The 14132-nt window shown below is 49.6% G+C and overlaps 1 protein-coding gene across 1 annotated transcript in view; it reads left to right on the forward strand.

Moving 5' to 3' along the window:
• The first annotated feature begins 2460 nt into the window (after positions 1-2460).
• BMP7 (bone morphogenetic protein 7) overlaps positions 2461-14132 on the forward strand; it is a 116484-nt gene continuing 104812 nt past the window's right edge. Inside the window, exon 1 of the mRNA XM_006839157.1 lies at positions 2461-3384. Coding sequence (XP_006839220.1) covers positions 2967-3384 — 418 coding nt within the window. The 5' untranslated portion in view covers positions 2461-2966. The remainder of the gene's footprint in view (positions 3385-14132) is intronic.

Genomic DNA, 14132 nt, shown 5'->3' on the forward strand with positions numbered 1-14132 from the left:
TGGACAGAGGCCCAGCTAGGAAAAGGATTCAGGACTTGGCCTCTGAGTCCACTGTTGCAACTACTGTGTTAATCCATTTCATTGAGAGTCTTCCTCTTTTTCGATGACCTTCTATTTTTTCAAACGAAGGACTGATCCCTCCTGATATTATGCCCAAAGTACACAAGGCTGTACTTCTTCCAAGACATATTTATTCGTTCTTCTGGCTGTCCATGATACTTTCAATATTCTTCTTCAACACCATGATTTAAATGCAGTGATTCTTACATGGTAGTTGTTCTTTTTCATTCGTTGTCTAACTTTCATAAATATATAAAGCCAATGAAAAAAATGATGGCTCGGTTCAGACACACACCATAGCCCTCAAAGTGACATTTTTGCTTTTTAACACTTTTAAAAGGTTTTCTGCAGCACATTTTCCCAATGCAAAATTATCTGATTTCTTGACTACCGCTTCCAGAGGTATTGATGGTGGATCCCAATAAAATGAAATATCAAGCAGGATATACTTCTCTGGGGATTGATCCCTCCTGATAACATGTCCAAAGTAAGTAAGATGGGATCTCCCTATCCTTCTAAGGAGTCTTCAAGTATAACTATGATCAAATCAATGAATATGTGTGGCTATATTTGGTTCCTCTTCCTTCCTGAGGCCTGGGGTGGGGGCACCCAGGTAGCCCCTTACTTGTTTACACTTATTTTAAGTTTGATCTGACTGTTTTAGAAAGACAAAGAACACCTTAATTGCTCAGCCGATTTTCAAAAAACCAGAGACCAAAAGTCAAACTAAGTTCTTTGTCTCATAGAACTGCAGGTTTACAAAGCTCCTCTTTGGCTGGGCCTCTCTCCACCCATGAGGTCTCTTAGGCTGATATCTTGTCCCAAAGACCCAGGGGGCCATGTGGCAGACCCACCTTTGTTTGAGAGAATTGGAGAAAACCTGGGAGTTTTCTCCATCCTTAGGGGAAGGGAATTGTTTTGCTTCCATTTTAAAAGATGAGGAAACCGAAGCTAGCAGAGGGGACCAGCAGGTTACAGAGATCTGAGGGCAGCAGTCAGCTGGGCACAGGGTGGGAAGCTCAGTAATGTTTGTAGAAGGATGAATGAGGACGGAAGGAAGGAGGTAGAGTGATTGGCAGGTGAGGTTTTGGCACAGACTCAGGTGAAATGCTGCCTGTGCCTCAAACACTGCTGGCTGTTGGGAAAGGCCAGGCTGAGGGATCCGGCTTGGCCGTGAGGGAAGCTAGAAATATGTAGCACTGAAAAAAGTAGGAGGGGAGGGTTCCCTGGCTTCATTCATTCCACAAACGTGGATTGGGCCACTGCTATGGCTGCTGGCTGCAAGGTGTGTGTGTGTGTGTGTGTGTGTGTGTGTGTGCAAGAGCAGCCAACTCCGAAACGGGAGGCTCTGCTTCTAATGGGATGTTGTTGTTGTTGTTAACTGCCATCGAGTCGGTTCCGACCCATAGCGACCCTGTATAGGGTTTCCAAGGAGCAGCTGGTGAGCTTGAACCACCGACCTTGCAGTTCAAAGGACTTTGCAGTCTGGCGCATTAGCTCACTGAGCCACACCAGGACTCCTCTGGACTCCTCTGCATCACTAGATGACGAGTTTTATTGTTGGGTAAGCGTTAAAACCCAACTGGGATGCACCACCAGTCTGCAAAGACAAAAAGAAATCTTGTTCTCTGTGGAGCCGAGTAAATACAACCCATTACATGCATCTGAAGATAAAATTGCTAATTTTTCCGGTATTTTTAAACCAGGACACCTAAGGTTATGCTAATCCCCTTCCAGGGACCTGGAAGACCGGGGTGTGAGCTTCCTCCAGGATTATGTTTCAAGAGAGATGGTTCTCAAGTTCTATAGGAAACACCCTTGATTGACATACGTTTTAGGGAGACAAAGAAAGATTCAGCTTATTGCAAATTATCAAAAGTGAATTCTGAAAGAATCAAGGAGAATTCAAACTTCTCCTGTTGGTTGTGGATGTGTCCTTACAGTGCATGGGGCGAGGGGTCAAAGCGCGTTCCAGGCAGCGGGGACACGTGCAAAGTCAAGCTGTAGACAAGTTTGGGGAGACAGATGGGGGTCCATGTGGTTGGAGTGAGGACAGCTAGGGAGTGGGTCCGAGAGGGGAAGACGGACGGACGAGATGGGCTCTGGGGCCACCTCCTCCGGGAAGTCTCCGATTCTCGCGCTTTCTCTGAGTTGCTCGGCAGCTCAGCCTCTCCCACTGCGGCCCCATCCTCGAGTCCCGATCCGAGAGGCAGCGCCGGCTGGGAAGCCGCACCGGGCACCCGGTGGGCACTCGGTCAATATTTGTCGAGCGCACTAGAAGGCTTGAATGAATCCATTGGGCGCAGCAGGGGGAGGGCGGGGCCGAGGCAGGTGGGAGGCCGCCGGCGCGGGAGGGGCCCCTGGAAGCCCGCCCTCCTCCTCCTCCTCCTCCCAGGCCCCAGAGCGTATACGCTGGGGCTCCCGAAGGGGCCTCTAGAGCGATCAGGGGCGCGCAGGGCCGGGAGAGCGGCCCGGGGTTCCTGGTGTCGGTGCCGGAGGTCGGAAGCGGTGGGTCGCTGCTGTCCGAGGGAAGAGCGATCTCGAGAGGAAGGAGCGCCTAGCCGCCGCCTCCCCAGCGCTCGCTCTCCCGGTCCCGAGGTTTGCAAACTGCTCCTCCCACCCGCGCCAGCCTCTTCACTCGCTCACTCGCTTCAACCGGTCTCCAAGCCCCGCCGTGCGCCCGAGCGAGTGCAGGGCAAGGGGCCCGGGGCCAGCCCGAGCCGGGCCAGGGGTCCGGGCAGCGCGCAGCCGGCCGGGGAGGGGCCATGACCGGCGCGGGCGCAGCGGGGCCCGGCTGCAGCAAGTGACCGAGAAGCGTGGACGCCACTGTCTCCCCCCGCCACCTGGGGCGGCACGGGCCCCCGTGCCCGGAGCCCGGTGCCGGGGCCGCGCGGAGAGCCGGCGCGATGCACGTGCGCTCGCTGCGCGCCGCGGCGCTCCCCAGCTTCGTGGCGCTCTGGGTGCCCCTGTTCCTGCTGCGCGCCGCCCTGGCCGACTTCAGCCTGGACAACGAGGTGCATTCGAGCTTCATCCACCGGCGCCTCCGCAGCCAGGAGCGGCGGGAGATGCAGCGCGAGATCCTCTCCATCTTGGGCTTGCCCCACCGCCCGCGCCCCCACCTCCAGGGCAAACACAACTCGGCGCCCATGTTCATGTTGGACCTGTACAATGCCATGGCGGTGGAGGAGGGCGGTGGGCCCGATGGCCAGGGCTTCTCATACCCGTACAAGGCCGTCTTCAGCACTCAGGGCCCCCCTCTGGCCAGCCTGCAAGACAGCCACTTCCTCACCGACGCCGACATGGTCATGAGCTTCGTCAACCTCGGTGAGTGAGGGCTGGAGGGATGAAGGGGCGCGCGCCTGGGCGAAGGGGAGGGGTGCCTGGCGACAGGAAGGGGCCACTTCCTCCATCCATCCGCCCACCTTTCCACTCGGCCATTTGTGTAGCTCACAGTGCCTGGCTGAAGGTCTCCCACCTCAGGCCCTAGTGAACCCCAAGCTGTGCTCGCCCCAGGTAGGGCGAGGCGGGCTCAACTGGCCTCTGGGTGTTATCGCGGAGGGAGGCGTCCAGCCGAAGCCCCCTCTGGGTTAAGGCGTCAGCCTATTCTCTGGGGCCGCAGGCGCCGACCGGGTCTCAGCTCTGTTCAAAGCGCGGGACTTGGTCATGTGAGCTGTCCTTGGCCGGCGCGTATCGCACTACCTGAATTTAAAGGGCCCTTCTCGGAGGAGCTGCCTTCCCTCTGGTCCTAGGCCCCGCGCACCCTGCCTGGCCCTGGCCTCCGGGGCAGCGCACCCCAGTCCCCGCCCTTACAAGCCCTACCTGTCCCCTCAACGTGTGCCGCCTTCGCGTGCCGCGCGCCCCGGATGCCTCTGGGCCTCTGCTCCAGCCACCGGCGCCCCCTCTCTCGTTCTCCCTGCCAGGCAAGAAACACTGCCATTGCGAACTTTCTATTTTAAATATTTAATGATAGGTCCCGGGAGGGCAGAATCCATTTTCAGCGTTTATCATGTGTGGCGCGCAAACCACGGGTTTTGGCGATTGGGCGGCGTGGGATCTGCGAGCAGACGCGGCCGGGGGCGGCGGGGGGACCCGGCTCTAGAGGCAGCTCCTGAGACGCGAGCCTGGGGCTGTGGTGGAGCCCCGAGGCGCCCCTCCATCGCGTCCACGCACGCTCCCCAGACTTGCTCAAACTAACCCCCGGCTGCGCGCTGTCGGGCCAATGACCAAATATTTGGTTTCCGAGATAACACACGTCGTTAGCGCCCTTTCCTGAGCCGCTTTCATTCTACCTGTGTAACTCGAAGCAAAAATCCGAGCGGAGTCAAGACAGCAAACTTCCGCCCACGGGCGCTGTGTCAATACGGAAAAAATGACCCTCAGTCCCCACGCTGGCATCTGGGGAGCGACATGAAGGCTTCCCGCTGCGGATAAGGGCGGCGAAGTCCCGAGGAACACCACTTCAATGCTAACCAAACTCAGACCACGAAATGCGCTTCAGTGAGCAAGGAGTGAGGTTTAGAAGAAAGTTTGTTGCACACGGCAGCCTGCTGAGAAAAAGGCAGCTCCCTAAATCCTGGTTCAGAACAATCGCCAAGATGTATGGGGTGGAAAATAGCGAGGTGCAGGTTAACCAGTCTGCATATATCCTTGTATGTCATCCGTGTTCTGACAGAAGACTCCAGAACTGGAAATAGGTTTTACTGGGAAGGAGGGACAAGGGGAAGGGGCAGACAGAACTGGGGCTGGGATTTAAGCGATGGGGGTGGGGGGTCGGTTGGTAGTCAGATTTTTCAATGTCTGTACTTTTATCTAACTTCTAAAAATAGGAATAAACGGAAATGTCAGGTAGCTGTAAGGAAGTCCGGGTTAACCAGGGCCGTCTCTCTGGCGAGGGTTTATGGCATCTGCTGTTGGGTCGGGAGCCCAGGACTCCCAGTAAATGTAGCAGGACCCGGTCAGCCCCCTTTAGAGCTCAGCTGGAGTCATTACAAAGGTATTTGGAAGCCCTGGCTTCTGTGGCCGGCTCTGCAAACATGCAAAATTTACACCGAATGCATATCGACTTAACCAGATCTGGGGAGTGGGGGTGGGGGCTCCTACCCCTGGGGAGGAGCAGGTTGCTCACTGGATGCCTCTGGAGACTGGGGGCAGGGCTGGTTGGTCCCGTGGGTGGTGGGAGCAAGCCGGGGCTTGTCTGGGATGGCCACAGCCCAGCGATTTTCCTCTGGCTGCACACACACCTTTTCAACTTCTCTAGTCCCGGTTCTTTCATCTTGAAAGGACAAAGACCGGCTTGTCTGAGACTCCCCATCAGAGGAGCAGGCTTTGGGCTCTATGGGACAGCCTGATTTGACTTTGTCAGGTCCCAATCAGATGGCCAAGTGACTTTAACAGGGCACACTAAACTTGCTTTTGCCTTTCGCTGCTCTTTCCCTAAACTGAAGGTAATTAGTTAGGTGAAGGTCTGGACCAGAGTTTGTTACAGCCCTTCCTCTAGAGTATTGTAATTTCTGCTTAGCAACAGTCCATGAATAAAACGTCTGTCCCAACTGTTTTATCTTGGGGGTGACTGTGGGGTTGGAGAGGGTAGTGTTGCTGGTGGGATAGTGTATGTGTCTTGAAAGCTGAGTTTGCTGGAGAAAGAACATGATTTTTCCTGGGATTGTAAATTATAGTATGTTAAATTTTCTATGTTGTTGTACGCTGTCAAGTCAATTCCAACTCATAGTAACCCTGCATAGGTTTTCTGAGAGCAGCTGGTAGATTTGAACTGCCAATCTTATTTTCCTACAGCGTCACATCAGAGCTCAAAGTTTTCTCTAGATGAGTTTATTCACACTTGGCCCATCAGTGAGAAAATGCCACTTGCTCATTTTAAACCATTTCTTGTTCTCATTTGGGGAGACTTTGGGAACCTGGTTGGAGATCTTGTGGGGAGCTGGCCCCACCTCCTGCCCACCCCCCATTCTACGCCAGAGCGTACATATAACTGTTGTTGTGCATGCTGCTTGGGGACCTCTGCCTGTATGCTGAAGGTTTTTGCAGATCCGTGTGATTATTTCTCCTTCTGCTTGCAGCTGAACTGGTTTCTGTTCCTATAAGTTGTCCTCGGAATCCAAGCTTTTTGCCAGATTTAAAGAAGGGGGGGAATTTACAACCAAACCAGGCATTGGGAAGGAGGACATCAGAGGACACCATATGACAATGACCAGCCTATACCTAAAGTGCAGCCTGAGTGTGGGGTTCATCACTCCTAGGCTGAGTCCCTTAAGTTCATTGACAAGATTTGTAAACTTGGGTTTGGATTCAGAAGCCCCCGACTCCTCTGCACAGGCTAAATTTTGGAATTCAAAACTAGCTACTTCCTCTGAATGGTGAAGCTACCCACGTCCCTCACCATTCTTACTTCGGAAAAGTCCAGCCAATTCTCCTGACATCTTCTCTGGAAACTACTGGCAGGGGGATATGTGATCAGTGTCTCTCTCTCTGCTCCAGGTTCTGATGGAACCAAATCGGTTTCATCTTCAAAGCAAAATTTGAAAGAAAAAAAAAATTAGAGAGATTGAAAATTGAAAATCTTGTCCTTCTTGGAGGCGGCGGCTAAAAGTGGCTTTTGTTTCTGTAAGCTGGAGCGTGGGGAGAAGGCCGGGCCGTTTGAGTTGTATTTTATACCATCTGGCTATCCTTTTTGTTGACAAGTGTTTGGCATTAAGATGGCTTCTTTTGCTTCTTAAGAACAGGCCCGACCACTGTGGAGTATTAGGAAAAGATTCTGTTACAGCTTTTAAAATTTCCTTCAGGGAGTGCTTCGTGAAGGGAGGCTGAGCCCAGGCATTTGCAGCTGTAACCTGGCTTGTGTTAAAATTTGGAAGGGCCGCTCCACATTCCAGCACTCGATCCCTGGTAAGCAGCCAAAGGTTAATATAGATGTCACCCAGTCTCCCCCTTGCTTGCTTTCTTCCCTTCTGCCTCAGAGTGCCGGCTCTACAGGAGTGGACCGACAGCTGTGTTTTCAGTAACCCTTTCTCCATCACTTCTTTTAAACCTCATTTTCCTGCTTTCTATAAATCAAAGATTTTTCTTTCCCTTTCCCCAAGGCTGTGTGACCCAGATTTGAACTTTTTTTTTTTTTTTTTTTTTAAATCTTCTATGTATTTCCCTTCTGGAATAAAAGCAGGTTACAGTGGAGCCTCAGATGCCAGCTTGGGCGATGCTTTTTGGTTTCTATTCCAAGGTTGTCATTCCAGTTGTGGAGTGGACCCTGTTGAGGGGGGAGGGGCGGGCAGCAGGGGAAAGTGGCCTAGGAAAAGTCTAGGCAGGAAGAGATGCCTCTGCAGGCACAGTGGGGAGAGACTGGGTCTGACATGCAGGATGAGGAGCAGTAAGGCTATGTGTGCAGTAGGCTCTGGCAAGCCTTTGCAACGATGCACACAGCTGGTTCACCGTCCCCTTCGCTGCCAGAATGCTTTCGATGTGAGCAAATATCACATGTCCCTGAACTCCCAGACAAGTGGTGACTTCATCCCAGGGAGAGTCCCATCTAAGTTGATGGATCACCCCTATCACTTTCATAATCTTTTTTTTTTTCTTTTCCTCCTTTTGGGTAAGGTCATATTTGGCTCATTACAAGAATCAGAGTGTCCTAACCCTCCCCTTGCCCCCACCCTTCCTGAGCCTGCCCACCCATCTCACCAGCTGGAGATTCTGAATGAAGAACATTTGACCGTGTTCATTTTTTTCCGCGATCACTCTTCAGACCTAGGTGGGGGCTGTTGAAACACTCATTTTTGGGCAAGATTTGCGCACTGTGGTAGCATCACTGGGGCGAGGGCGGGGATGTGTGGAACCTGTCATGTTATATTGTCACAAGGAATGCTGGGATTAGCCTTTGAGAAGGGGTGGGGGGAGAGCCTGCAGCTGTGTACACTTATAGCAGAGGTTTAAGTCCCACTGGTAAAATCAATATATTGAGTTGCACGACCCTCTGCTTTTAATTAGTTTAAATCAAATGTGTCGGTGCTATTTTGCCTCCTCTGGCATTCGTGGGGTGAGGAAATACCAATATTTACACAGAAACTGTTAATTTGTGATGAAAATGATAACGCATTTAGGTTCACACACTCAAATTGCTCCAACTTGATGGATTCCAGACCAACGTGGCGGTGAGGGGTGATGTCATGGGGGAGAGGGGCCCGAGGGGTGACATTGGGGGAGATGTCTGCTGAGGGGGACTCTGGTGGTCAGGACACAGGTGGGTCTGTCTGCGGGAGCAGTACCTGTGTATGCTAGTATTTCAGGAACTCGCTGAATCTTTCTGTGACAAGTCAGAAATTTGAGATTCACCCATGGCACCTAAAATCTTTTCTTGAAGCATTTCTTAAAATATTGTTAAGCAAGAATTTGCCTTCTGGTTGTCTGTTCTCCCAGCACACTGGGTCCTTTGCACTGGGCGGTTCAGGCACAGTGCTTTATTTATTACAAAACTTCAAATGCTTTTCTTTCCAATTCCTGCAACAGTTTACAGAGGAAGGGATGGAGGGAGGCATGGGGGGAGATGCTCTTTAACTGCAAATGATTCCGGATCGACCATGGCTGTTATGCAAGCTGCTCACAGTATTAGCTGTGTGTTCATCTGCTATTGAATTCCAGGTTCTGCAGCAAGTGGCATTTGACAAATAATATTTGACAAAAATGTGCCTTGGTATTCCTTATATGGAACAGAGATTTTATAGTTAACCTTCCCTGCTGAAAAATCGCTCGACCCCAAAGCAAAAATGGTAATGCAGGTGAAGACCAGGGCTGGCGCTGTGCCCCCTACCCCCTTCCCCAAAGTGGTGTGTTTATGATTTGGGGGGTTCTGAGCGTGCCTGAAGTCTGACACTTTCGTGAAACTCAGAGTAAGTAACATTTGCTGTGCTGGCCTTCCAACATGCGAGTCGGAAGGCATGGTTAGGAGCCGCGCAAAGCCTTTGCTGATCCTGGTGGAGTGGATTGAATTAATGACAACTCGGAGAGCTCCAGTTTTGGGGTAATTGCTTTATTGTTTTGGAGCCAGGGTGCTTTTAATCTGGTTCCTGTACAAACATGTTTAACGTGTGTTAATGTATTACCAAACCAGAGTCTCTCAGCACAACCCTGCTTTTCATTAATTGATGTCGGTAGCATGGTACAGTATTTCAAAGGGCTGGCCAAGTTTAAACTGTGTTTCCAATTTCCTCCCTTTCCTGTGTTTGAAATGCAATGTTAATTTGTTCCCATGCCGGAGTGGGGGCTGCCAACCGTGGCTTTACAGAAAGAGCTTCACAGTGTAGATTTCCAGCCCTCACTGGGGCGCGCGGCTGCCTGGCCAGGTTGCCTGGCATTTTGCAGTTAATTCTGGGTGATATATGGAGTGGGGGTTGGGGGCTCCACTGCTGTGTAACGGAAGTTCTCAGTGACAGTAGTGGGTGTGTCTTGGCAAGGGAGGGTGGAACAGCATCCCCAGCGTTTGTCTTAGACACTGCCTCAACTCATAGGTCAGTTTCCACTGTGCGTGCATATTGACTGTGTGACCTTGGGCAAGTTACTTAACCTCTCTGAGTTTGCTTCCTCTTTTTTTTAAAGAGTTGGTAATCATCCCCTGTTTAACAGATTCTCATGAGGATGAAATCATCTAATGTGTGTGTAGAACCTGGCACAGAGCAGGTGCATAAGAAATGTTAGATCTTGTGTTTATTAGGGCAGTCAGATCAATAACCACTTTATTTAAAGATATCAAGACAGTGACCCCCTAGGTGTGCATGGACATGTGTGGTTTTCCCCCTTTAGAGACCAATGAAATCTGAATGAAGACACCAAACCTACTTTAGGATGAGCAGAGCCCAGGCACCCTGCTGAATCTTTCTCTTGTTTTTAGCATCTTGCTGCTGTTGGATGTCTGTGGAGACCATTTCCACTCACAGTGATGCTCATGTAATAGACTAGAACGGCTCCATAGGATTGTCTACGTTGTGATCTTTACAGAAGCAGGTCACCAGCCCTTTCTTCCGCTGAGCCACTGACCTTTCCTTTAGCCGATGAGAGCTTAACTGTTGCACCAGCAGGAATCCCGCTAGTGAAAAATAGCATTATTAAGGGAGTCCTAATATGGCACTGTAGGATAAGCACTGGGCTGCTAACAGCAAGGCCAGCTGTTCAAACCTACCAACCGTTCCTCAGGGTCCATATGAGTCGGAACCGACTCCGCTGAGGCTGAATGAGCGGCTGACAGGAACTCTCAGTCCTGGCTTTGAGACTTCTCTAAATCAAAATTTATTTGGAAATGAAAAGTTTGATTAGGAAAAAAAAAAATCATATTACTGACGTATTTCTTCTCACTGCTTTCTGGAAGATGGTCAAAGTACAAATCGTGTCTTCCTTCAAAGGCGTGACAACCAGAGCCTTTATTAACAAGAACAGCACAACTGTCCTACTTTTGGGGGAGCAGGTGCAAGACTGCCCACTGTCCCTGGCTGTCCACCAGCCAGGTTTAGGCTACTACAACAAAGCCCAGTGTGCGTTCAGTGCATTTAGAAGTCTCCAGAGACCCGAGGACGAAAGAGCACATGCCAGGGCCATGGGGGTGGGCTTTATCGCTCCAAGCTTCCCATAAATCCCTTTCAGTTTTTTTCTCTACTGCCTAAAAAATCCGACTTAGTGAGTATTAAGTTCCCCTGTATCCTTGAGGTCACGTGTGACTCTTTCATATCTTTATCCCCCAGGGTAGCTTTCAAGTTTCAAGCTTTTGTTCTCTGGTTTAATTAAATTTGGCTGTGAATAAAAACTTGCACTGTTTCCAAAATCAAGGACTTGCATGTTTTTCAGCATTGGACTTGGGCCTGTACAGTCTTGTAACGCCAGCCTCTGTTTCGCTTTCATGTAGTTTGGAAGGAAGGAAAGAAAAACTAAGCATTTAGCAAGACAGTCGGCATAGACAGGTCCAAGGTCTTATCTGCCCAGTAAGTTCCCAACACTCACACACAGGCAGCTGGGTTCTGTTGTGTGGTTACACTCTTGTCGATGACTTATTTCAGATGTTCTTCCAGTCCTGCTCTGGGACTGCCTTGCAGAATCCTCATTGCACAGAAAGTGCTCACATAGTGGTGTAATTATACACATGACACAGCCAAGTGCCCTCTGCATGTTTTTGATCTTGTATCTCCAGTAGTAAAATTTTTGAGTCCCCACCCTAAATATAAATAAATTACATAATTCCTACTGTGTTAGGGTGGCTTGCATTTATGAAACCTAGACTCCAGGAGAAACTGAAATAGAAGGCACCGAAGATATAAACAATATGAACTTTTCATTAACAAAGAAAAGCAAAGTTGCCTCACTAAAATTGGTAGTGGGATGGGATGTTCCCTGATTTTCTTTTGTTTTGTTTAATTGTAGCTCAACTCTTTGGGATCAGTGAGCTGGAGCAGTCTGGTCCTAAATTTCCAGTGTTTTGGTTGTCTGACTAGTCAATATGAACTAACTTAGTGGGGTGGTAACAAACAGACCCACAATCCCAGTGATTTAAAAGGTTTGTCTTCACTTGCAGTCGGGGTTCCCGGAGGGTTGGCAGAGGGCGTGGCACTTAGTGTGAGAGGGGTCCAGGCTCTGGACTGATGGTATGTCAACCAGTTACTGTACCAGAGAGAAAAACAAAAACAAAACTCTTATGCCAGCAAGTTGATGCCGACTGTTTGCAAGCCTATGGAACAGAGTAGAATGGCTCCGTAGGGTTTGCAAGCCTGCAGTCTTTATGGGAGCAGATGGCCTCATCTTTTTCCCACACAGCAACATGTGCGTAACTGAATGAGTAACTTCTGCGCCACCAGAACCTCTTCCCAGAGGGAAAGACGATGTGAATTTCATATTGACTATTGAAATGTTCGCCTAGAAATATGGTGTGGCTCGTCTCACGTTTCATTGGTCAGAGCTGGTCACATGGCTAAACCTAAGTGAAGTGGGCTAGGAGTACCATCTGCCTTGGAGGTGGGAAGAGCATCACATGATTTCAATCACCACTCACTACTCCACCATCATAGGCGATGTATTTCTCATGAGTTGTTAAGTGCCATCAAGTCGGTTCCAACTTGTAGTGGTCCTCTCTAGAGTTTCCAAGGAGCAGCTGGTGAGTTTGAACCGCCAACCTTAGGGTTAGCAGTCCAGTGCTTATCCTACAGCACCACACCAGGACTCCAAAGATGGAAATGGAAGTGAATTGTTGACTGAGTTAAGCACCTCATTTTCAGTCCTGTTGTTATTAGGTGCTGAGAGTCCATTATGACTCACCCCATATGACAAAGCAGAACGGCTCCATAGGGTTTTCTTGGCTGTAATCATTATAGGAGAGTCCTGGTGTGGTGTGGGGGTTAATGCGCCAGACTGCGAAGCTGTTTGAACTGCAAGGCCAATGGTTCAAATTCACTAGCTGCTCCTCAGAAACCCTATACTGGGTCGCTATGGGTCAGAGTCGACTTGACAACACTTCACAACAACAACCATAGGAGCAGGTCAACAGATCTTTTCTTCTGTGGGATTGCTGGGTAGGCTCAAACTAATGACCTTTCTATTCCTAACTGAATGCTCACCTCCTTTTCAATCCTGCCATTGATTTAAAATTTCTGTTGGAATTTCATAAATTTTTATCTTTCTTTCCTTCACAAATATAACCCTAACATTTCTTTCCTAACATTTCCCAATGCATCATTCAGGCCCTCTCCAAGCACTTGCACCCTATTTTGGAGACCAGTGTTTCTAGAAGCCTCCACATCCCTGAAGTTCACGTGGTTCAACAAGAATATCCACTTCTTTTGGTTCCCACTTGTAAAATGAGTCACCTCTTTAGAACTTGTCTTTCAGTGAAGGCAAGCTTCAGCTTTAATCTGGTTCCCTACACAAAGAATTAAGGGGCCTGACTCCTGGCTCTGCTAACCTAGCGATGGCCGGCCGTGTGTGCGGGTTTTTGTCTTATCCTGAAGCGTCATCCTGGAGGGAAGAGCTGCTTTTGCTCCCTGGGCCTTAGAGACACTTCTTGGGTTAATGTTGGAGGAAACTGGGTGATGGGTATATGGAAATTCAGGACGTTACCTTTGCAACATTTCTGTAAATCGAAAGTTACTCCCAAATGAAAAGTTTGTTAAAAGAAAATCATAAAAAAGACAGGAAGCAACCTCTTGCATTCTGCATTGTGATGAAATTATTTTCGAAATCCTAACCACCCAGACGCAGTGGGATAAAGCACTGGAACGCAAGGTTGGTTTGAACCACAAGGTTGGTGGTTCAAATTCACCAGCTGCTCCTTGGAAACCCTATACAGGGTTGCTGTCAGTTGGAACTGACTTGATGGCACTAAACAACAAACCAGAAAACTCTTACTGAGATGAGGAGAGTCTACAAGAAACTCACTCCTGCCTGAGGTGGTTCTCTGTGGGGTGGCTGTTTATGAAGCTAATCCTACAGTGTGTTCAGGGTTGTCGTTGGTTCTGATTCGTAGTGACAACTACCCCTATGGTTGTCATCCTTACAGAAGCAAACTGCCACACCTTTCTCTTGAGCTCGAGTGTCCGATCTTTCAGTTTAGCAGCTGAGCGTCCAACCATTGTGCCACCAGGGCTCCTTGTATTTGGGGTATCACTCCCCAAAGGCCAATAACTACTCAATCTACAGACTCATTAACTCGATGGGAACTCAAGAGCTAATGAAACCCCCTGTGCAGTGCCTGGAGCCCTTTAAAATTCACTGCCTCCATTCGTAAGACACCTAGCATCAGGCGGGAACGTGGGTGGGGGAGCCCCTTTTGGTCGTTCCATTTCCCTCATGGTCCTGAACTTCATTACAATCTCTCCCCCTCCCCCTCCTCAGATTCCATTTTCTGACTTGACCTCACATTTGTTGAAAGAGAAGCCCTTAAAAATGGCAATGGGGCCTCAGAATCTTCCAGGGCTAGTAAATGTTTATAGAGTGGAGGCATTGGCCGACCATTTCCTTTAGGAGGAAATAATAAACGAAGCTACTTGTGTTGTTCCTACACAAACCTGGAGCTCCTAATTGTCTTACTATAC

The sequence above is a fragment of the Chrysochloris asiatica genome, unplaced genomic scaffold (assembly GCF_000296735.1).
Source record: "Chrysochloris asiatica unplaced genomic scaffold, ChrAsi1.0 scaffold00023, whole genome shotgun sequence".
Lineage (NCBI taxonomy): Eukaryota > Metazoa > Chordata > Mammalia > Afrosoricida > Chrysochloridae > Chrysochloris > Chrysochloris asiatica.